Source organism: Lontra canadensis, unplaced genomic scaffold (assembly GCF_010015895.1).
Source record: "Lontra canadensis isolate GAN:19392208 unplaced genomic scaffold, GSC_riverotter_1.0 scaffold104, whole genome shotgun sequence".
Classification (NCBI taxonomy): Eukaryota; Metazoa; Chordata; class Mammalia; order Carnivora; family Mustelidae; genus Lontra; species Lontra canadensis.
In genome coordinates this window covers 1461112-1486709 of record NW_022631098.1, presented here as the reverse complement: position 1 = coordinate 1486709, position 25598 = coordinate 1461112, and the positions used below count along the sequence as shown (strand labels likewise).

Genomic DNA, 25598 nt, shown 5'->3' with positions numbered 1-25598 from the left:
ATGCCTTCAATATATTTTAGCACTTAGAGTTTTCTGCTATAAATCTTTTTTAAATGTTTTTTTAAAAAATTTATTTATTTGACAGAGATCACAAGTAGGCAGAGAGGCAGGCAGAGAGAGAGAGGAAGAGAAGCAGGCTCCCCGCTGAGCAGAGAGCTCGATGCGGGGCTCGATCACCAGGACCCTGGGATCATGACCCAAACTGAAGACACAGGCTTTAACCTACTGAGCCACCCAGGCGCCCCTCTACTGTAAATCTTAAAAATGATCCGTGAACTTTGGCATCCTCTGGTCTGGCCTTCCCATGAGTGTACTTCCTTATTGAAACAGTCCCACCGCATAGTGTTTCCAACTTGTGGTTGGACACTGGGCAATGAGTTCTGGAAAACTACCCGTTCTCTCTGTCAGGACAGATTGAATACTAATTCTTTTTTTTTTTTTTTTTAAGGTTTTATTCATTTATTTGAGAGAGAGAGAGCACATGCAGGAGAAGGGGGAGGGTCATGGGGAGAAGCAGATTCCCCACTGAGCAGGGGAGCCCCGACGTGGGGCTCCATCCCAGGACTCTGGGATCATGACCTGAGCCGAAGGCAGATGCTTAACCAACTGATCCACCCAGGCACCCCTGAATCCTAATTCTTTAATGTAATAGATCCTAAACTGCTTTTCTATAACTTCTGCCTGTTAATAGGCCTTCAGGGAATCACATCATGGACACAATAATCTAAGGGAATTCAACTCCGAATTCAGCTTACTGTTTGTGCCACCACAAATAGTGCATGATGAACTAGTGGATAGTGAACTAGTTATTGTGTGATGATGCAGCGGCTGTCACGTTTTGCTTGCATAGCTGGCAAAAAAGAGAAATATGTTTTTATACTCCCTGGGCACCTCTGGGGGAGGGTTTCATAGACATTCTCCTATAAGAAACTGAGGAATTAATGGAAGGCCTTAGAAGGCCTTGGAAAAACATTAACTAATGAATAATTAAAGAAACAGACTCATTTGTAGCATTTCGTAATAAAGTCAGGTCCACTATTTCCAATAGTAGTTTCACCATGCTTGACCTTAACACTGTCTTTTCACTCTGATTCTTGAATGCATTGTGAGGACCCTGTAATACAGTTGCTGTGATTCCCAGAGTATGTGTACACCTACACTGTTTTACTGTGTTTTGGCATCCCTATCTCTGCAACTGATCCTCATAAACATAGAAAAAGAGAAAAAAAAATTACAACATTGAAATAATTGTTGTATTGATTGTTTGCCTTTTATTTTTAAGCAGTGAGTTAGGCCTTTATTCAACAAATACTTTTCAGTTCCTTCTTTGCAGAAGTCAGTTAGGTTCTCAGTTTCCTAAGTCGAGTATTTTTTAAATCTAAATATACATTTTAGCCTTGCTTTATGCCACTGCTCGGTGTGTTAGGTTACCGTAGGTGTACTTCCTGGGTGGTGTAGCCTTTCCTGCCACAGAAGAGGAGCACAGAGATGTTCTCTCCCTTTGGTCATTTAGCTAGTTTGTTCCCTAGCAAGCAAAACAGGTCCCTGGCTCTCCCTGTTTTGCATACCGTTCTAATTCTTTCCTTACCATCCCCGAAGTATCTCATTTCTGTGGTCTGCAATTAGAAATATTACCTGTGCTACTAGGTTTCTTTCTTTAAATAAACTATTTCTAAGCAGTCAACATTTTCAGCTAAATTAAAGCCAAACAATTTTATAGATGATACGTAAATACAAACACATTTTATAGTAACGTGGAATCTTACATCTGTTCACTCTGATTGTATCTTGCATCAAATTCTTGGTGAAATAGTGTCGGTGTTACCTGAATAAATATTTCTAACTCTGTTGTTTGCGTTTCTTATCTGTCCCGTCAACTCTGTGTGCATGTCAGCTCTTTGTCACCGTCATCTGGACCTCGGAGGGGCTTTCCCTCCAGGCCCACTGCCTTTGCACAAAGTGTTTCCTTTGCACAGAATAATCTTCTTCGCCTCTATTCCCTCAGTTACCGCCTGTTCATCCTTTAGATTTTAACTCAGACATCACACTTTCCTTTGGAAAGCATTCTCTGTGTAAAGAAAACTTACAATAAGGTCAGTAACACGAATATGTAATTACCACCCTGATGGCACTCCAGAGGAGAGAGGTATGGAAAGGTGCGGGCCGCGAAGAGGGCCCCGTGCAATCTGGGCATCCAGAGACTGTTTTGAGGCTGCAGCCGTTGCTTTTGGATCTTATTACCATGTTTGTAACTTTGCCAAAGGAAAAGCTTTTCTCTTTATGACAACTCTCTGTAAGACTTATTTCAGAGCCACAGCAGTCATCCCCAGCATGGCTGCTTTGTATTATCCTGGGTGTGAGTGATAACCCGCCACTCTAGTCACCGAATAGGAAACTCCTGCTTGAATGACTTGTTGGCCATATTTAATCGTTAATGACATCTGGGGTAGGATTTTTTTTTTATTGTTTTGTGAAGAATATTCTCTCAAATGTAATAATTTAGGACAACTTGTAATCATCTTGGATAGTTGTGATTGTGTATGTATCGTGTTGAATTTTGGTGTGAAGAATTCTCTTTAAGAGAACTCGACTCTTTCAAGTTGTGAATCAGGACCCTCCAGTGGTTACTGAAGCTATCACTAGTTAGTTGTTTCCTTGGAGAAGGAAGAGTGACCCAGGAGCAACTTCTTTCTTCCATCAGTCCACCTCTGTTCCTCAGATGCTCATCAGTCCACTATCATCAGTGTTTCATTTCTTTCTCTGTTATATAATTACATTTAAGGGAAAAATGAAATGCTACTGCATATGGGCAAAGGTGAGTCCCAAGACTTCCATGTTCTCCTGAAGGGTTTCATTCTAATACATTGTTCTCTGGAATTCTGGTGGGAGGGCTTGGAAGAATGAGGTCATGGATTGACATTGGATATTGGCAATTTAAGGGTACAATTTTAAGTGAAACAAATCAACCCCAAAGTAATTTTATCCTTCTATGTATTTAAAAATTAATGTGTTTTTAGGAAAGCTAAAAATAAAGGTTTTTTTTTTTTTTTTTTTTTTAAAGTGCTGTTTTCTCATTTGGGAGTGATCATTTTATTGAGGGGTTTCACGGAAAGGTTAAAGAGCTGGTAGGCCAGTGAGATCAGACATACTTGGCCCAGCTCTGCTCTCCCCAGCTTTATAGTTGCTGAAAACAAAATGCAGTTTTCAGTTCTGCACATACCAAACGTGTTCTGAGTAGAATAATTGTAGTAGACAGTTGCTAATAAAGATTTATGAGGAAGAGAAAGTAAAATTAGTTGAGTGGAACTAAACACACTCAAAAAAGGAAACAAAACAAAACCTTGAAATTATATCATAATCATAGAAGAAGTTTATGGTATTTGTAACGTTCCTGTCTACCCAGAAATACCCAGGATATCATCCATGTGTAATTCTCCGAATTAAGTCTAAATATTAAGTGATAAAATATACTTTGGTTTAGAAATCTGTGCCATTGGAACATTATAGGATATGGTTTTTTTTTTAAAGATTTTATTTATTTGACAGAGATCACACGTAGGCAGAGAAGCAGACAGAGAGAGAGGAGGAAGCAGGCTCCCTGCTGAGCAGAGAGCCCGATGTGGGGCTCAATCCCAGGACCCTGGGATCGTGACCTGAGCCGAAGGCAGAGGCTTTAATCCACTGAGCCACCCAGGCGCCCCAAGGATATGTTTAACAAAGAATTATTACCTTAAGGAAACCACTTTGCTTCTAATTCCTTTAATATTTTTTACTTAGGTTCTGTTTCTAAGGTTATTTCATTAAATTTCAAGATATAATTTTATTTTTCAGGACCGTGGTATTAATTGATGTATATAGTTTTATAACTGCTGCCATTATTAATAGTAATAGGTGATATTTTTCGAGGGCACGCTATATGCCAGGAGGTGTTTTAATCATTTATTTATGGAAATTTATTTAGTTCTCATTAAAATTCTATGAAGTCATTAATCTTCATTTTTTGAATAAATTGAATGCAGGATGATGAGAGTCTCAGTTAAGTTTTAGTTTGGTGGCAAGAAATGAGGTCAGGTATGTGTGTGCAATTTATAGTTATTTTAAGTAAATAAAAATTATTTAAAATAATTCCGTTGATGTAGATTGATGAACTCATTTTTGAAATATAAAAAGAAAATCTTACCTAGGTGTTGAAACTGATTTCACATGTGACAGTTATGCAAGCTCAAACACAAAAATTTAAGGTTCCTGGAAATGCTCACACAATTAAATAGAAAATTCCCTTTACAATAGGATATGGGCTTTGAAAATAAAGTATGTGTTTCTTTTTATTCTTAGGTGACTTTTAATGATAATATGTAACCTTTGTAGAAATGTGGAAATTTCTGCAAAAAACATAAAGGAGAAAGTAAATCACCCTAAATCCTACCACTCAGGGATTATACACTGATAATATATTTTAAAGTATTTCCCTCCAGATTTCCTTCCTTCCTTCCTTCCTCCTTCTCTCCCTCCCTCCCTTCCATCCATCCTTCCTTCCTAGTAACATGTTAAATATTTTTGCACAATGACAAAGCAATGCAAAAAAGACCAAAAAAATCAGCATTTAAAAAATATTTTTGATGTTTCAAGGCTCTGTCCATTGTAACTATGAAAGCACATACATAATTTTACATAATTATAGCCGTTTTTTATTCTGCTTTTCTCTACTCATTCTGTCAGTGGGTGTGATGCATAAACAATGAATCTTGGAACACTGAAAAAAGAAAATAAAGTTAAAAAAATACAAAAAAACAAAACAAAACCCAGCATTTTTCCATGCTGCACAGTTATTTATTATTAAATGAAATTGTAATCCTATCAGCATATTTTATGTCCCAATAATACAATTTCTAAAATTGATTTTTAGGAAGGGAAACAGAAGAAATTCACAATGACCCATTTCTCCCTGCAAATTTGCCTGCAGAAAAAAAAAAAAAAATCACATTTTTCTTAGCAGTTATTTAAAACTTTTGCCATTCTCCCCAAATTCCCTCTTCTAGTCTCAGCATTCACTTTGCTTCCTACTTGATGATTGGGAAATAGAGATTTTAAGGTTGAATGTTTTCAGTGTCTGTCTGTTGTCCCTGTCTCCAGAAAATTAGTTTTTCTGCAGCTGTCATCTGGCAGTGGGAATAGTGTTTTCATTTCCTCGAAGGACAAGTTTTTTTTGTTTGTTTGTTTGTTTTATTAAGATTTTATCTGTTTATTTGACAGACAGAGATCACAAGTAGACAGAGAGGCAGACAGAGAGAGAGGGGAAGCAGGCTTCCCGCTGAGCAGAGATCCTGACGCGGGACTCGATCCCAGGACCCTGGGATCATGACCTGAGCCGAAGGTAGAGGCTTTAACCCACTGAGCCACCCAGGCGCCCCAAAGGACATGTTCTTAACCAGTACTCTGATCTCATTCTTTTTTTAGCCTCTAGAACCAGTTTTCCTCTTCTCTTGTATGGAATCTTCAATTTCTCTCTTTTTGGCCGCTTTCTCATTACTTGCAAGTACACTTAAGTTGCTATGTCTGTAAAATAAACAAATAAACAACTTTCTATTTCCTTAGCAAGTTCACTGTCCTCCTCCGGCAAACCAGGGGCAAGGTGGTCTGGGCGAAGGAGCATGGGTGAGGGTGCCAAGGTGAAGGGGAGACAGTGTGATCTGAGGATGGTGCCTTGTTCTGAATGGCTATGGAGTGAGGTGTGAGTGCGGGGGGAGGAAGAAGGGCTCGGATAGGTAGGCAGGGATCAAACCTCTGTTCTCATCCTGGCTGTATTTCTTAGTTTCATGGTTCCACTTAACATCTCTTGTGGATGATTGGTAACTTCAGCTCTGCACTCTATGCTGAGTTTTGAACTGGTGTTTTTGGTTGTCTGCCTGACTTTTAAGGGTATCCTTTAACTTCAGAGTGTATAAAACCATCCCCTTTACATACATAATTTTTCTTATCTTTTTAAAAATCTTTAAAATTTAAATTCAGTTTAATTAACATATGCAGTATTATTAGTTTCAGAGGTAGAGATCAGCGATTCATCAGTTGCATGTGACACCCAGTGCTCATCACGTCATGTGCCCTCTGTCATGCCCATTACCCAGGACCCCATCCCCCCCACCACCCCCGCCTCCAGCAACCCTTAGTTTGTTCCTTAGGGTTAAGAGTCTCTTATGGTTTGCCTCCTTCTCTGTTTTTCTCTTATTTTATTTTTCCTTCCCTTTCCCTGTGTTCATCTGTTTTGTTTCTTAAATTCCACATATGAGTGAAATCATATGGTATTTTTCTTTCCCTGACTGACTTATTTCACTTAGCATAATACCTTCTAGTTCCATCCAGGTTGTTGGAAATGGCAAGATTTCATTTTTTTTTTTGATGGCTGAGTAATATTCCATGGTATACATATACCACATCTTCTTTATCCATTCTTCTGCTCATGGACATCTAGGTTCTTTCCATAGTTTGGCTATTGTGGACACTGCTGCTGTAAACATTGGGGTGCATATGCCCCTTCGGATCACTACATTTATATATTTGGGGTAAATGCCCAGTAGTGCAATTGCTGGGTCATAGGGTAGCTCTATTTTCAGCTTTTTGAGGAACCTCCAGAGTGGCTGCACCAGCTTTCATTCCCACCAACAGGGAGCCCCTTTCATGTGTCTGTTGGCCATCTGGATGTCTTCACTGGAGCAATGTCTGTTCATGTCGTAAGTTGCCTTCTCTTACTTGCATGCTCATCCCGCTGTTTTTCTGAGTTAAAAACCCTGGAGAAGTCCTTACTTCCTTCTCCCAACAGTGCACTCCAGTTCCACCGAGTAGTATTGTCTTACTGGCCTTCTCTCCTGCACATACCTCGTCCTGTCACTGCTCTAGGTCAGCGCCCCGCCTTCTCTTGCTTAGAGTGTCGCAGTCACATCCTGTGTGCTCTCCTCCCTTTGCTCACCAGTGTCCTTTAAATGGCCACCAGGTTTCGTCTAAGTGCAGTGTGGGAGAGTCGGAAGAATCCTGCGTTTGGGCAGTAAGAACCTCAGGTCATGTCTGTTCTTATTTGCTCCTTTAGCCAAGGTGGTTATTTAGAGGCAAGAGCCTTTGAAATATTTTTGAGAAGTTTAAAATGTTATATAAATTTAAAATTTGTCTGGAACATGAGCACGCCTTTACTTAGGAATCTTTCATTAGTGCTGGATATTCGTGCTTTGTTGGGGTCGTTTCCTTCGCTTCTTAACCCTTTACCATTTTACCTTTCTTTCCAAAGATCCAGTTCACTTGTACCCAAGAACACATCTCTTTCTCCATCCTGTGTGACCTGATCCCACTGGGTTTATATTTTATCTTAGTTAATAGTCCACTATAGATTTTTGTATAAACTCCCTGTTTCCTCTTTCTCTCCCTCTCCCTGCCATTTAATTTATGAATTCCTTATCACCTGGAACTGTATCTTGTTCATCGTATTAGACACATTCATGCTGTTGGATTTTATAATGACAGAAGTGGTTCTGAGTGGTAGGAGTTCATTGATCAAATGGAATGAAATGAAACAGAATATTTTTTAAAAATGAAAAGTCTGCAATGTCTTTGATTTAATTTTATGCCAGTTATGGAGCTATCTTTTCTGATTGCCCACAGTTTCATCCCGAAGTATCCTAAGTATATTAAATCAACAGTTACAGTTGGGGCTTGGTTGTTGAGTCCTTAATCAGGTACTCAGGCCTTCTCAGGAGGTGTGCAGACTTTCATTTTGGTGAAATAAATTTTTTGTAATTGAAAAACATATCACCAGTTAGAGGAACATTGCCAGCTTACCTTTTCTTTCAGAAAGTCAGTGTTTACCAAATATCATTTTTATTAACTCATTTTATTAGAGAAATGAAGTAATAGAAATAGCATGTGGGATTTTTTTTTTGTCTTTTTTTTCTTCAGTGTTCCAAGATTCATTGTTTATGCACCACACCCAGTGCTCCATGCAGTCCGTGCCCGCCTTAGTACCCACTACCGGGTTCACCTATCCACCCATCCCCTCCCCTCCAAAACCCTGAGTTTGTTTCTCGGAGTCCATAGTCTCTCATGGGGATTTTAAAGCCAAAGTTTGAGAGTGGAGGCTGGACCTTCATCATTTACTGTATATGATCCTTAGTATCCTCCCTAGTAAAATGGGGCTTAATAATACCTGTGTTGTAAGGTTCTTGAAATTAAATGAGATGTATTTCAGAACTTTATAAAATTATACAAACATTAACTTCTATTTGGAAAAGTTGTCTCTGTTTGCTTTTAAATAGGAAAAATATAAGACAGTTTTCAGATTTCATTGCTGCTGCTGATATATTAACTCACCTATGTTGTCCCTAAATGTATGTATTTCATAATTCTCAAAATAACAAACGTTTTATTTTATATCTTAAAGAACTCTATTATTTTAGTGTGGAAAGATTCCAGAATGTCTGTTAACATTTAAAAAATTTCTTAATCCCCTTTCCTCCTCTCATCCCTCCCCACCTTGGCAAATGCTGAAAGGAGCCTGGTTAAAAATAAAATGTAAAGTCATGTGTTTTTTCATGGGTAGCTTCATATGTAGGACTACAGAGAAGCTATGATGAAAGACGGAAAGGACACTGAAGAATTGAATTGCCTTTCATATTATGCCAGTGCCAGATATTATACTGGTTCTAGAAAGTATCTGTTAACAAAATTAAAATCGTTCATAGTTAAATGTGTCTCCAAATAATCCACTTTTGAAATTGTGACGTAAACTGTAGGCTAGCATTAGTTTTTACTTAAGAGTTTTTTAGTAATGATTCTTTACAGTAATCTTTAATTTTCTCAAGCTTGTACACATTTAGAATCCATCCTAAAGAGGCAAAGAGGTTAGGCAGGTCATTATAATATGAATTAATGGTATGTTAATTATTATGCCAATAAATATGTGCTTTTATTCTGATCCTAGAGCATGCTCTAGAAGAATTCCAGTATTGACGGTGGGGGAGGGGGCTTGAGGAACTGAAAGGCTGTGGTCCTGGCGTACATTTTCCGTTTGTGCTGGGCCATCTCTTCTGTTCTGAATCACAGTGTTGATGTGGAGTTTCCCAGGGGTTCCCACAACCTAACATGTTTGGAAAATCATGGGGCAGCATTTCCGAGTGCTCCGACCCGAGGTTAGTGCTTTGAGGCCTTCACTCTGTACGAGAACAGCAATCACAGACCAAATAGAAGAGTGAAGTGGAAGAGATGTAACAGGCTCAAAAGTAAAGATACACTTCCCTGAACTGAACGGAATTATGAACCAGTGAGGATCTGGAGCTTGTAGGGATCTAAGTCCAGAGAGAGGCAGAGCAGCCAGGAACTGAGTTCCTCTGAGGCGATGGGAATGAAATGCCCTCACGCAGCCTCTCCCTGCCTCATCCCAGTTTGTGGGCTCCCTGAGAAAAGAGTCTGGAAAAGGCCTTGAGTACTTAGGGCTGTAGCTCCTAGGAAATTATGAGGCTGGGAGGTGTTTTAGATGGAAGAAGGCAGACATGGTCTTGCAGTCGTGACTTGGACAAAGTGAAACAGCCCCAGGCTCACAGGGTGAGACCAGGAATCCTCATGGACTGAGTGGGAACACTGTCAAAGATACCATTCACTGAAGGGTGAGAGGAGGTGGAGAGGCAGGAGGGAGGAAACAGACCCTCCCGGTCAAGCTTGCACACTCGTGTGCCAGCAAACATAGGAAAAAATAATTGGGATGTAAACACTCATTGCCAGTGAATTGAAAATGCCGGCACAGTCTCAAAGGGACTGTAAGCATGTTTAGTAGCTTCGGTTCTGAGAACGGAATAATATTCTGAAGAAAAGGTGAAACAATGGTAGATGAATATGAAGAATAATAGTATCCTAGGAATTTTAGAGATGGGCTGGTAAATCCTAGGTAAGACTCCATCAGATCAAGAAAGGGTTAGAGACATGAAAGAGAATTGAAAAGCTTAAGCTCATATTTATTGATCACTCACTTTATTCCTAGGCATTGTTTTAAATAACATATATGTATTAATTTGATCCTGAAAATACCTCGGCTATTCTGTTTATTTTTATAAATGCGGAAATGGTTCTGTGATGGGGCAGCGTTGGCACCTGGGCACTCTGGCCCCAGAACTCACCCCAGCATGCCGCGGCTGGCTGTGCCGTGGGCCAGGAACCCGGTGCAGAAGAGAGAGAAAACATGTTGAAGAGTAGGTAATGAAATTACTGAAGTATAAACTAAAAGTGAACAAATACCCTTGAGCCAGGACACACGTGTCGGTGGATGGAAGGCGGCCCCATGTCCAGTCCCCTCACTACCTCTGCTGGGAACTTGTGTGTAGCACATAGCCTGCTCTCCGTGGACACAATTAGAGATACAGTAGGGGTTGTTTAAAAATCATTAAAATACTGTGTACTATCATAACTGCTTATTTGTTGAAATTTTAAGATAGAAACATGTTCTGTGGCCTTCAGTGATGACAGACTCACAGAATGCCAACTGGTGGGAAGATCTGATCTAGTGGAAGACTTTTCCTTTATGTGAAAGGTGCCACAAATGGCTTTCAGGCAAATGTTTAGAATGTTTAAACACCAGCTTTGAAGCAAAGTGATGTAGGCTTTTTCCTTCCCTTTTCTTTTTAATCAGGGTGTTATACCCAAATAATGCTGGAAGTCCAGTGGAAAACGAAGGCAATGTCTTGAGCCCTTCTCAGACCGTCATCTCTGTCCTGGAGGCACCCACTTTTAATTCTGGGCTCTTTCTTCTGGCTTGGTTGTTTCACGTATTTTTCTGTATTGTCTGGTTTTTAACCATGCCAGGTTGTACTTGGTTTTCATGGTGGCCATTGTGGCCAGCAATGGACGTCAGGCCTATGTTAACAAAATGAAAGGGCCCTGGGTCCCCATTCTCTTCCCTCCCTGTTACCACCGGGATCTGTTGGTGATGCTATCCAGCAGTTGCAAGTTTTTATCCTGCTTGTGCTCAGGTAATAGAGCATTAAATGATTTTGAATTAGTTTTATCACCTGAAGAATAACATAGATCAAGGGTGGCAGACTTTGTCTCTACAGACCCAGTAGTAAACATAGGCTTCATGGGCTTTCCAGTGTGTGTCACAGCAACTCAGAGACATGGCCTCGAAGCTGTCAGCGGGTAAAAGCAGCCACAGACCACAGAGAGACGAGTGAGCATGGCTCTGTTCTGGTCCAGCGTTGTGGACATGGAAATGAGAATTGCATTTAATTTTATTCCTTATGAAATATGGCATTCTTTTGATTTTTCCCTTAGCTGTTTAATAGTGTAAAACCCTCTTAGCTTGTGGGCCAGACAAGCAGAGGCAGCAGGCTAGATTTGGCCTGCGGGCCTTTGTGTGTGGATCCTATTGTAGGTCCTTCAATAAGCCCCACATTCTGGACTAATGGAGTAGCATATGTGGAAATTACTCCTATTTCTGTCTCAGGGACCCAAAGTGGGAAAAGGGGGTGTTCCTTGGCATGCCCCAGGAACAAGATGTAGAAAAGCACGGAGAAGAGGAGTGTAGCTGGGAGTGTGGTGGGTTGGTGGTGGGAGAGGGATTAGGCTGTGCAAGGCACCAGTTCATTAATCCCGTCTATCAGGCCCATTGGTTTTCACCACAGTACCGCGTACGGTAGATACTGGCTAGCACCTCGCTTGGTCTTCCACCTGGAAAAGTGGTGAAGACAGAGAATTGTAGATAGACAAATACTGAAAAGATTATGGTCTAGCAATACAAACATGCCTAAAATTATTTAGGAAGTAAAAAGGACAGTAAGTTTACGAAAACCGTGAATAGCTAGAGAAAAAGTGAATTTGAAGAAGGCCATAGTATTTGAATTTGAAGGCCTTACGTAGTATGTTAAGGTGCTTGGCCTTTATCTCACTGTCTAGTACAGTGTTTCTTAGACTGTGCTAGAGGATCAGAGTGGGTTTTTTTTGTTTGTTTTCTTAAAGATTTTATTTATTTATTTGACAGACGGAGATCACAAGTAGGCAGAGAAACAGGCAGAGAGAGAGGAGGAAGCAGGTTCCCTGATGAGCAGAGAGCCCGATTCGGGGCTCGATCCCAGGACCCTGGGATCATGACCTGAGCTGAAGGCAGAGGCCTTAACCCACTGAGCCACCCAGGCGCCCCGATCAGAGTGTTTTTTTATGTCAGGAGTGCGGTTTTTTTTGTTTTGTTTTGTTTTGTTTTTCTTTTTTTTGGAATGGGAGAAGATACTTGCAAATGACAGTACAGACAAAAGGCTGATAACCAGGATCTATAAAGAACTTCTCAAACTCAACACACACAAAACAGATAATCATATCAAAAAATGGGCAGAAGATATGAACAGACACTTCTCCAATCAAGACATACATATGGCTATCAGACACATGAAAAAATGTTCATCATCACTGGCCATCAGGGAGATTCAAATTAAAACTACATTGAGATATCACCTTACACCAGTTAGAATGGCCAAAATTAGCATGACAGGAAACAACATGTGTTGGAGGGATGTGGAGAAAGGGGAACCCTCTTATACTGTTGGTGGGAATGCAAGTTGGTGCAGCCACTTTGGAGAACAGTGTGGAGATTCCTCAAGAAATTAAAAATAGAGCTTCCCTATGACCCTGCAATTGCACTACTGGGTATTTACCCCAAAGATACAGATGTAGTGAAAAGAGTGGGGTTTTTTTGTTCTTTTTTTGTTTGTTTGATTTTTGCTTTTGGATTTTCCAGCCCATCATGAACTAATAGTTTTATAAAACACAATAAAATTATAGAAAAATGAAATGAAGGTATTCTAAAATATAGGTCAAAATTTTAATTTAGATTGAACCAACAAAATTACTGTTGAAGATTGCTGTGAAAGTTTGTAAACACTTGGTTTTTGTACCTAATTCATCGTGGACTGATAACAAATATATCATGGTGGGTAATTCTCAGACTGGCACTGGTCTGTGGGCTACACTTTGAAAGGTACTGATCTCTCCTGAGTAATATGGGGTCCCTGCAAGTTTTTCAGTGAAGAATGACATAATTACATTTGTGTTTAGCATAATGAATCTTTTGTCAGTACTGAGTGACAGTTATGTAGGCTAGAAACCAAGGAACCCTGGAGTCATCAGTACTGGAGTATAGCTCGAGATGGAGGAGAGAGTGAAGTTGACTCTCTTTATGCTGATTAATGCATGTAGAGAATAATTCACTCAATACATTGGCTGTACACTTCTTGTAGGCAGGGACTATACTTCTTTTAGTAATTATATAAGTTAGGTACTTTTTAGAGTATTTAATGGATGAATGGGTCAGAGAGAGGTAAAGCAGAACCAGGAACGAGTAGAGAATTTAGAAAACTGGAATAAGAAGAGTTTTAAGCTGAGAATATAATAAATGGAATCAAGTACTTCCGGTAAAGGAAGATGATGATTGATAAGTATGTGTTAGATTTAGTAATTTGAAAGTCCTTAGGGAGATCAGCTTTAGCAGTCTGATAAACTTAGATAAAAAATAAAGTGTTGCCCATCTCTGCTACCCAGTAAGAGAATGATGAGAGATACCCTTTAAAATATGACACATCATTAACTGTTAACTAATTGAAAAAGGAAAGTAGTGATAATAGTATTGTGTGTGAATGTAAGATCAATAATTGATATGTATTTTTTTATTCCATCTTAACAGGGGAACTAAATCTCTATTAAATGGAGTTGAAATTGATTTTTAATAATTGATTCTGATTTGAGAAGAAAGCTGAAGTGTGAATAATTTGCTTGGATTTGTTTCAAACTGCTTTTTAATAAAGTAGATATCTAATATTTTTTGTGATTCTTTGTTAGAACCTTTCCAATAACATTCATTTTCCTCATAGGATAAAGTGTAATCTTATTCTGTATCGTAGCAGGCATGTATTTGGCCGACAGTTTGTAGGAAAAAGATTATGGATTGAAAGCAAGTGGGATATAATTTCTGAAGAATCATAGAAGTGGAAGGCATTTTAGGGCTATTAATGGAATAAATAGAAGTTGTGTGGAGCATCATTATAGCAGTTAAGTTAGCAAGTTTGTTGTTTCCATTTTGTTGCATTATTTCTTTTTTTTTTTTTTTTTTTTTTAGAGTGTGTGTGTGCTTGAGCAGGGCTGAGGTGGGAGTAGGGGAAGGGCAGAGGAAGAGAATCTTTATCAGGCTCTAAACCCAGCATGGAGCCTGACTCTGGACTCTATCTCATGACCCTGAGATCATGACCTGAGCTAAAATCAAGAGTCAGGCACTTAACCCACTGAGCTACCCAAGCACCCCTCGTTGCTTTATTTCTTATAATCAGGGTTTAGTAGCATCTTTAAATTGAAGAAACATGGGTTAAACATGACATATGCTGCATAAATTATGGGCACTCCCATACAGTGCCTGTATGAATATTGGTACTTAGTCATCTTTTAATAGTGTCTAGATGGACATGTTACTTTAAGTTTGCTTCTGTGATTGCTTTAAAAAAAAAATAACAAAATGAACTTTGGATCCCCCACCCCCGCCTTTTCTCTGAAGAGATCATGATGATTTTACATTACATGGGTAATGAATTTCCAGGAGACTGAAGATAATCTATAATTACCTGTGAAAGCTAGAGTCCTTTTTATGCTTTTTTTTTTTTTGATTACTAAATTTAAATATTCAGTACTTGCCACAATAATTTCAAAAGTTATCTCTAAATCTTTCCATAGAACGAAGACCAAGAAGTGATCCTGGTCAAAACAGATCAGTCTGGGCGAGTGTGGCCTGTGCATACACCAGGAAAACCTCTGGACTCTAAAGCAGGAAGAAGGAAGAGACAGATGGTATGCTTAACATAGGTCTTTGTGTATTAATTCAGAATTCCTCTCTCCCCATTGGCTTTCTTTGCATCAGACTACTTCAGAATATTTTCTGAAATGTAGGTTTATAATACAAACATTAGAAGGTAGTAAATTATATTATTACTTTTATTCCTGGGTATATCCCTTTGCATTTTACAAAATGCAGTCTGATTCAATTACGGTTTTCCAATAACTGTGAATGAACACCGAATGTTTAATGCAATTTTAATTTTTTTGGAGGGGAGGGGTGTAGGGAGAGAGAGAGAGAGAGAACCTGAAGCAGGCGGTACGTTCAGACCAGAGCCTGATGTGGGGCTCTATCTCAAAACCCTAAGATCATAACCTGAGCCGAAATCAAGTCACATGCTTAACTGACAGAGCCACCCAGGCGCCCTGGGAGTTTTAATTTTGTGTACATCTTTTTGGCATTGTTTCTAGCTTCTTTTTACATGTTTAACGTAGCTCTTAGGGAAAATCTTGTGCTAGCTAATTTGAGCCGTAGTGATGGGGTATCAATACACAGTAATGTCTTTTTTTTTTTTTTTTTTAAAGATTTTATTTATTTTTTTGTCAGAGAGAGAGAGAGCATGAGAGTGAGCACAGGGAGATAGAGTGGCAGGCAGAGGCAGAGCGAGAAGCAGGCTCCCTGCTGAGCAAGCAGCCCGATGCGGGACTCGATCCCAGGACTTTGGGATCATGACCTGAGCCGAAGGCAGCCGCTTAACCAACTGAGCCACCCAGGCGTCCCTACACAGTAATGTCTTAATTATGTAGTTACTGTGATCCTTTATAAACCTTATTTTCTTTTCCATCTCCCAGCTCTATCAGTTAGTTTTTAGCACTACCTTGAGGCTCTTGAGATGGTAAAACCAATATATTCAGTTTTCCCAAGTTAGAATTTTTGTTTTATATTTGGAATATCATGCAAGGGGTAATTGGGCCCACAGAAGATTTGTTCATTCATAATTTTTTGTCAGATGTTTATTATTTGCCTGTTGAGTGCCTACGCTGCTGGGAATAGTAATTCATTCAGCAAATAGAGTGGATGGATCCTTCTTCTGATGAAATGGGAGGAATTTGGCGTTTGGAATGGAGATGTAGCAGGACAATAGTAAAAGGTTGGATTCCACGAAAGGACAGAACTGGCTAGGGAGTCACAGATGCGATGCCAGATGACAAGGGGGCCTTTGGAGCTTCCTCCAACTGAGCAGTGTAGGTACAGGGGTAAAGAGGGCAGAAGCCATGTTCGTTCGCGGTTGAGCTTTACCTTTTGAGTGTAATGAAAGGATGAGAGAGGGCCAGAAAGCAAAGGTCTGGAGCCAGGGAGCGACTGAAGTCATGGAATATGAGATTTAGGCTAGTGATTTCGGGAACAGTAATGTTGGGAAGAAATACTGAGAATGTGGTTCCAAAGATCTCAGAGAGGTTGAAGAACAGGTTTTATTTCGATGAGGGAATGTGAGAATAAGGGAACGTAAGGGAGATTGGACTTGAGAAGAAATAAATAGCACTTTTCTTTTCCATATGTCAGTATGGAACCAGCTGTTGGGAAAACCCAGGACTGATTTAGATGAGAATCAGAATAATAGCTTTGTTTCTGGTAGAGCTGTATGAAATGGATTTGCTAATACTTTGTTTTCAGTATGCTTACTCAATTTCTGGATGACAACAGATTTCCCTCCATGGGGCTAGGAATTGTTACTACAAGAAGAGCAAACAGGAGAGAAAAAGGGATAAAGCATTTCTGGCTTTTCCCTCAACCAAGAAATCAGATAGTGTCAAACTTCCATCCCTGGAGAAGAGAAGAGTAATGGGGCAGAAACAGGGAGTGGTATTCTAATGGAATACCTTCTGACAGGAAGCACATAGAATAGGGATAAACTGGGAGGAAAGATTGTGGTATGTAGTGGGGTTTTTACATTTAATATCAGATTTACAGATAATTAAAAATACTTCAGAGGGACGCCTGGGTGGTTCAGTTGGTTGAGCCATTGCCTTCGGCTCGGGTCATGATCCCGGGGTCCTGGGATCGAGTCCCGCATTGGGCTCCTTGCTCGGCGGGAAGCCTGCTTCTTTCACTGCCTCTGCCTGCCTCTCTGCCTGCTTGTGTGTACTCTCTCTCTGGCAAATAAATAAAATCTTTAAAAAAAAAACAAACTTCAGAGTCCCATGTTTTCATGAAATAATGTTCATTTTCTCATAGGCTTTAACTCATGAAGAAAAAGAAAGGGTTAGATACTTTCATGATGATGATGATCTCAGCCTAAATGATTTGGTCAAGAATGAAAAGATGGGAACAGCAGAAAATCAAAACAAGCTTTTTATGAAGATGGCATCTAAGGTAAGACCATTCCTAGAATACTTTCTAATTTTGAGAAGCTGGTTACGCCCATCTAGCAATGATCTATTTTTCAGAGATCTGATTCTTTCTGCTCTTGATTTATTTTATTAAACCAAGTCCTTTATAAGACATACCAGGAACATACATTTTGAAATTGACTGGGAAATACATATTTGGGATTTATCTTGTTTTTAAATAGAGACTCTGGTTTGGTTTTTTATGTATACCATGACAAAATTGTGTATTTGAGCTATCATTTAAGGGAAAGCTTCGGGCCAGAGTTTCGTGTTAATGTTCTTTCACTTCTTCATAATTATATCACAAGGAGCATATTTGAAGTAACATAGATCACAGGAGGCATCTTAGAATAATGTCATATCTATTTATTTGAAAACTTTGTATTTATATTTCATATTTATATGAAAATGTGTGTTAGTACCTCATTATGGTTAGCAGGAGTAGTTTCTATTTCAAATAGCGTTCTTGGTTGCAGTCCCTTCCAAACAGTACCACTGGCTTTTTTATGAAAGGACCTATCTGAACTCAGCTGTGTAAGGGTTGACTGTGCTGGGGTTGCAGCTTACTGTCTGGATTTGCAGACCAAGCTTTTCTAGAACGTAGCTGTCCACATTTGTTTACCTGTTGTCTAAGGTGTTTTCACCCTACAGTGGCCAAGTTGAGTAGTTGTGATGGAAACCGTATGGCCCACAAAGCTGAAATATTTGGAGTAATTTGCCTATGCCTGCTTTGGGATACCAGTGGTTACTTTTTGGTGATGGGAGTTTGAACTCACTATCTGACGTATAGGGGCAAGATTTTTTTTACTGTATGCATTTTTAGACCTTTTTTTCAAACTGTGTGAATATATTGCCTGGTGAAAATTTTAACTTAATGAAAACTAGAACAAAGATAAGCAAGCTGTCTGTGTGTATGTGTATGTTAGGAGAAGTAAAACAAACTTGAGTTTAAATAGACATCATCATTCTTCCCATCACCAAGAATTGTATGGGATCTTAAATTTAACCCATAGGATCATTTTACTTCTCTTTATTTGGAGAGAAAGACTAGAAGTCTCTTAGGGTCTGGAAATTCAATGCAGAAAGAAGGATGTATTTTTTTTTTTAAGATTTTATTTATTTATTTGACAGAGAGATAGCACAGGTAGGCAGCAGTCAGAGAGAAAGGGGGGAAGCAGGCTTCCTGCTGAGGGAGGGCTCCCAGGACCCTGAGATCATGACCTGAGCTGAAGGCAGACGCTTAACCAACTGAGCCAACCAGGCGCCCTCAGAAGGACGTATTTTTATGAAGGTTCTTTTTAGAAACAGGACACACCATTTTATGTGGATCTCGGAATTATTTCGTTTTAGTGATCTGAATGTAGTCAGTTCAGGTTGATATACAAGATTAAAAAAACCTTGTTGTAAATTGTAGTAGTCATGTGTTACTTCACTTGTTCACTGGACACCTAATTTTTGCTAGATGGATATAATTCTTGGCGCTGTGAGCAGGGAACCAGTCAAGTCAAAGTTCTTCCCCTCAAGGAGCTCATATTTCTAGTGGATGAGATAGAAAGTGAACAAATGCACGATATAAAATATTATATAACATAAATATCCTACAAAATAGAAAATCTTGCTGTAGGAAGTAAAGCAAAATGGAAGGAGGTAGGCTGGTGTTTCAGTGGAGCGTTGATGGGAGGCCTCTCTGTGGAGGTGTGGTTCTGCAGCCTGTGAACAGTCAGGGAGCGGTCCATGCAAGGATCGGGGAGAACATTAATCTGGAAGAAACAGCAAACGCAGAGGATCTGAAGTGGAGGTGAGCTCGAGGAGCATGAGAAGACAACAGGGGGATGCATGAGACTGGGAAAGAGGGAAGGGACAGGGGAGTAGAAGAAGAGGTGGAAGACATAGCAGGACTCACGTCTTGTGAGGTCTCACAGGCCACGGTGTGGGAGCTTGTGGCTTTGTGTAAGTGGTGGGTGTTGTAAGCGATATGGAAGGTTCAGACTGGGACAGTGTCATGATCTGGTTTATGTTCTGTAGTTGTCCCGCAGTTCTCTTATATCCCGTTCTGTTTTTCTCAGTCTTTGTTCTCTCTGCTTTCTGGCTGTGGAAGTTTCTCTTGTCATCCTCAGGCTCCTCAGCCGTGTCTGGTCTGCTCATAAGGCCGTCAGGAGCACGCTTCATTTCTGCTGTGTTTGGTCTCCGATCTGCCTCAGATCCCATCTCCCTGCTCAGGTCGTTCCCCTGTTGTTGGTGAGCCAACACTCCGGGCCTGTGGACTTCACCAGCACTTCTGGTTTCCTGCCTGGCTTCATGGGGAGGGGCTGGCTGGGGTGGGCTGCAGTGCCGTGTCCCTTGCTTCGGTGGGCCAGGCTGTGATGAAACCCCCGTGGGTGACGCTCCGGCCGGACAGTCCCTCTTGAGGGCCGACCTTGTTAGGAAGAGCAGAGCGCTCTCCTGCCTGTCGTAGTGCTGCTGCTTCTGGTCTTCTGTCTCTGGTCTTCACTGTGAGGACCTGGTTGAGCGCCTAGAGGTCAGACTCACAGAATTGTGGGGACTTTCCCTAGGACCAGGTGCCCCAGAGTGTTTAGCTTTCAGACTTGTCTGCACTGTCCACACTGAGCCTCCGGCACGAGGTCAGTCACAGGTTAGGTTTTCCTGCCCGGTCACTGCTTCCCACACAGATCGACTGTGATTCTCTGTACCCACCTGACTGTCTCCCTGATTCTGGGGTGGTCGTTTCTTGAGAGATCTAAGAAGAGTTGTTGATTTTTTCATTTTGTTCTGCTTTGTACAGAGTGGCAGCTTCTCAGCTCTTTGAATGCCAGATTGGAACCTGCTGGTTTATTTTAGAAAGTATTTTAGTGGCAGCTCTTTTGAGAAGATAATGTAGAGGCAGGAGTGGAAGTAAGGGATCACTTTAGGAGGGGCATTGCTCTCATTCCCATTGAGCCTTGGATTAGGGCGATAAACTGCTGAGAAGTGTAGGATTTGGGGCAATGATGATGCTATTGGATTGAAATAGAAAACCTTGCGGGGGACACATTTCACTGGAGGGAGGAGATCAAGTATACTGTGACAGGCGTGTGGAATGTGAAGTGCCCATTAGCCACTCACATGGTGGTAAGGAGTGACTGCCATGAGGCTCTGGTAGATGTTGGCTCTCTCATATAGATTTGGGTGCTCTTAAATTTAAATGTATTTAGGGGCACCTGGGTGGCTCAGTCGGTTGAGCATCTGCCTTCGGCTCAGGTCATGATCCCAGGGTCTTGGGATCGAGCCCCACATCAGGCTCCATGCTCAGTGGGGAGCCTGCTTCTCCCTCTGCCCCTCCCCCTGTTTGTGTTCTCTCTCTCTCTCTAATGAATAAATAAAAAAATCTTTAAAAAACGTACTTAAAGCCATGGGACTTAAGAAATTAATAATGATGTGGGTCTGAAGACTGAGCTCTTGAGCACTGTCTGGAAGGGGACAAAAAGGGTTCAACAGATGAGATTGAGAAGGAGCAGTCAGTGAGGCAGAGGGAATACCGAGGCTGTGGAGTTTCAGAAATGAGAGAAGACAGGAAGGAGCTTGTCAGTAACTGTCTCACTTGCTTTTGAGAGGCTGAGGAAGATCTTTGAGGATGGACAAGTGACCATCGGATTCGGCATTGTGGAAATTTCTGGCGACGCTCTTAGGTGTGGTTTCCTTGGTCTGGTAGGGAGGAAGGCATGATTATCATGGTTCAAGAGTGAGTGTGAGGACAGTCCGCGAGGAGCTGGCCTTACAGAGGAGCTGGGTGCCGCCTGCCATCATGGCGGGAGGCGGGGAGGTTTGCAAGTGTGGTGGTGGCACATGGACTAGTTCTCCTCTTACTCCTTCTCCTCATTTAATGAGAAGACTAGGGTTCTCAGCTAGAGTGATGGCGAAGAAGGGCTGTTAGAGGTTTGAGAAGAAAGTGTGGAAAGCTTTTTGAGGGAACCAGTGAGTGAAATAAAGTAGGACGTTCAGGCAGTACTGAAGGTCCATTTGAAGTTTATGGTTATAAATTTAAAACTACACATGTCAGTGTATTGTTCTTCTATCGTGTTTGGATAGAGATTTAGTTTCACTAACTCATGACGTTTTGTATTTTTCATATTTCACCGCCATGATTTATTGCTTTAAGGGTGCCAGTGGTAGAGCTTGTTTATGTTTTTCTTTTGCCCTGTTTGTGTATTACAAGATCTTTCTGTAATTTTTGTATTGTATCGTGTTGTTTTCAGTGTTAACTGATTCGGCAATGATTGTGATCCCTAAACATTTAACATCTTTGAGTTTTTTAAAATTCAGATATACTAAGGTAGATCATCATAATAGATATAAAAATTTACCAGTGGGATGTCACCAAAATGGCAGAGTAATAGATTTCAGCCTTCGTTCCCTCACAGAAACCAACAATCAGGTAGCTAACCATGACTAAAGAGAGCTCTAGAGTCTACTTAAGAAACTTCAACAACATAGTGAAACCAGAAAAACCCCTGAGAATGACTGCATACAAAGGGGAAGAGGACAGCTTCATTTTTGTCTGGATTCTCCTGTCCCCAAGCTGGCATCGCTCAGCTCTTAGAGGGAGCTCCCCAGCTAGCATGAGTTCCTCTTGCAGGGAAGAGGAGAGCAGGGTGCCTAGACAGCTTCACTCACATTTTGGGGCCCCACATGAAGGGGGGCCCACTTCAGTTTCATTGCACCCAGAGACCAGCAAAGCTGACATGTAGAGATAGCTCGGAACCAGGAAGAAAAGTAGGGGCTGCCGGTAACAGCCACACTGTGGAGTGATCATGGTTCCCAGTGGTCTACTCAGCACACAGAACAGTGTTTACCACTGAAGAGAGCAGTGAATGGTCACACAGCCACTGCAGAAAGCTTGCAGGTTTGACCAGCTTTAACTCCACAGATAGGCACATTCAGCTGTCTTGGTCCCATCCTGCTCCCTGTCCTGTCCCTAGTCACCTCCCTTGAAGCCTGGGAACTATACCAGCAGCTCGCCCAGGCCTCTGCTGCTGCGTGAATACAAGATAGGGCCTAGACCCTGGTGACTGGCCCCTACACCACGTGCACATTGGTGGTTAACCCTGTCAGGTGTGTATTTGCACACAGCCAACCAGACATTTGTCATGTCACGAGCCTCCACTGCCATGCCTGTGCCTCAGGGGAGACTCTGTCACTATAGGAGAGTGTGACTGTGGCCTGGGTCCATGCAGCTGCTTCTGGGCCTGGATCAGGCACTGCCTTCTGTCATTGCCCTGTATCACTCTGCTCCCCTGCAGCTGGTCCCACCTTGCACACATCCTCCTCGACCCCTACCACTGGCATCCACTGCCAGGCACCCACGGCAGGACCCAATAGCCATGGCAGTGTCTGCTAAAAACCATGTTCCTGTAGTGTACCCCACCCTTGCCACCTGTAGCTGGCCCCCACAAGTAACTCTGGCAACTTACTTTCTCAGCCCTGGCCCTGATCTGCTGCTGAGGACCCCAACAGCCCTTGTAGCCTCTGTGGACCCCCAGAACCTGCCAAGCACACAGTTGTTGATACTGTGGACCCCAGTGACTCAGGCCAGTGAGCCACTGCACTCCCTTAGACCTGTTGCCACCATGTGCCCTCACACTTGGCACCCTGCACCTTTAAACCTGAGGTTACTGCATGCTCCAGCATGCCCCCACGTGCAGGTGGACATTTTCTCTTACTGAAGTCCATAAAGTCAGAAGAGGGGACCACTTCTTCAAGGGCACAGCCATCTACCCAAGGTTACAGGGATCATAAATAATGAGGGCAGCATGACTCCAACAAAGAGATGCTGTAGCTATCCAGTAACTGGCCCCAAAGAAGAGGGGATACAGGCATTACCTGATGAAGAATTGGAAGTAATTGCCTTAAACATGCTCAGAGAACTCTGAGAACACCGATAGGCAATTTAATGAAATCAGGAAAACAATACAGGAACAAAGTAGGAAGTTCCACAAAGAAACAGAACATAAAAATAAACCAAACAGCAATTGGTAGCCGAAGACTACAATGAGTGAACTATAAAGTTCAATAAAGAGCTTCACCAGCAGACTAGACCAAACAGAAGAAAGAATCCATGAGCTCAAAGAGAAATCATTTGAAATCATCCAGTCAGAGAAGCAAAAAGAAAAAGAGTGGAAAGGAATGAATAGAACCTTTGGGTCTTATGGGACACCATTAACAAAAATAATCTGTGCCTCATTGGAGTCCCAAAGGAGAAGACAGAGAAAGTAAGGGATAGAAAACTAATATTTAAAGAGATAATGACTGAGAACTTCCCAAACCTGGGGAGAGATTTGGACATCTAAGTTTGTGAAGCTAATAGGTCATCCCAAGATTTCAATCTACAACGATTTTTTTTTTCCAAGACACAATATAATAAAATGTAAATTGAAGGGAAAAAAAAGATTTTTAAAAGCAAAAAGAAAAAAAAATTCTCTCCTACAAGGGAGCCCGTTTAAGTATTACAGTGGATTTCTCAGCAGAGACCTTTCAGATCAGGAGAGAGTGGGATATGTTAAAAGTACTGAAAGAAAGAAACTGCCAACCAAGAGTATTTTACCCAGTAAAGTTGTCTTTCAGAAATAATGGTGAGATTATTTATTTGAGTCTAATTTATTTGAGATTATTTATTTAAGTCTAAGCAAATCAAACCTGAGGGAGTTTGTCCTCACTAGACCTGCTTATAGGAAAGGCTGCTAATTAGTGATATGAAAACATAGGAAAATGCCCAACACATTAGGAAAGGTAAGAATATAGTCAGATTCAGAATACTTTACTACTGTTATTTAGTGGTATATTAACTACTTAACTCTAGCGTAAAAGTTGAAGGACAAAAGCCTTAAAAATAGCGACAGCTACAATAATATGTCAATAGATATACAATATAAAAAGTAAAGTGTGACGTTGAAAACATTCAGGGGTTGGGGGAATAGAAGGGTAGAGTTTTTCTTTGAGATAGAAGTTGTTACCAGCTTAAAATGGACTTAAACCTGTAAGATGTTTCTAGTAAGCCTTAGAGTAACCATGAACTGAAGCCTATACTGGAAAAGATGAAGGGGACCAAAGTATGCCACTGTGGAAAATCATCCATTCACAAAGGAAGACAGCAAGAGCAGAAACAAGGAAAAAGGAACTTCCAAACAGCCAAAACCCATTCGCAAGATGATTGTTCTAAGCTCTTACCTGTCAACAGTTACTCTAAATGTAATGGGTTAAATGCTCCCATAAGAAGGCATCAAGTGGCCAAATGGATAAGGAACCATACCCAACTACATGCTTCCCAACACAGATAGGTTCAAAGTGAAGGTATGGGAAAAAATATTCCATGCAAATGGGAACTGTAAGAAGCAGGGGTATCTATACTTACATCAGACAAAATAGGCTTGAAGTAAAAAACTATAACTAGAGCCAGGTAAGATCATTATATAATGATAAAGGAGTCAACTCATCAAGAGGACATAATAATTAAAAATACACATGTACCCAACATCAGAACCCTTGAATATGTCAAGCAAATTAAACGTGTCTGAAGAGAGTGATAGATAGCAGTTCACTAATACTAGAGGACTCCATTCAGTACCTCACTTTAATCAGTGAACAGATCATCCAGACAGAAAAAAGGCAATAAGGAAACTTACTGGACTTGAAGTACATTTTAGACTAAATGGACCTCACCAACATATATAGAACATTTCATCCAACAGCAAGAGAATACGTGTTCTTCTCAAGCACACATGGAACACTTTCCAGGATGGAGCATATGTTGTTCAATCACAAATTTTAGTCTTACCAAATTGAAAAATATGGAAATCATGCCAAATACCTTTTGAGACTACAATGGTGTGAAACTGGAAATCAGTAACAAGAAGAAAATTGGAAAATTCACAAATATGTAAAAATGAACCATTGCACTCCTGAACAACATGTGGGTCAAAGAGATATCAAAGGGAAAATAAAAAAACACATTGAAGCAAGTGATAGTCTAAACAGAACCTACCATAACTTATGGGATGCAGCAGAAAGTGCTAAGAAGGAGTTTATAGTGCTAAACATCTCTAGTTAGAAAAAATAAGTATCAGATTATAAATAACTTGGCTTTTATACCTCAGGGAACTAAAAGAAGAGAGGAAGGAAATAACAAAGATCAGAGCCGAAATAAATGAAATAAAGAATAGAAACACAAAAGATGAAGAAAACTAAGAGTTGGGTTTTTTGAAAAGATAAACAAAATTGATAAACTGTTAGCTAGATTTACCAAGAAAAGAGAGAAGACTCAAATAAATAAAATTATAAATGAAAGAGGAGACATTTCAGCTGATACCACAAAAACGTACAAGATGATAAATACTGGTATA

At 40.7% G+C, this 25598-nt stretch overlaps 1 protein-coding gene across 3 annotated transcripts in view; it reads left to right on the top strand.

Annotated features, from left to right (window-relative positions):
• Positions 1-25598, top strand: part of CWF19L2 (CWF19 like cell cycle control factor 2) — a 136018-nt gene that overhangs the window by 68615 nt on the left and 41805 nt on the right. For all 3 annotated transcript variants that reach the window (XM_032838471.1, XM_032838470.1, XM_032838472.1), the window contains 2 exons: positions 14737-14850; positions 17072-17209. In XM_032838471.1, the coding sequence (XP_032694362.1) occupies positions 14737-14850; positions 17072-17209 (252 nt within the window). The remainder of the gene's footprint in view (positions 1-14736; positions 14851-17071; positions 17210-25598) is intronic.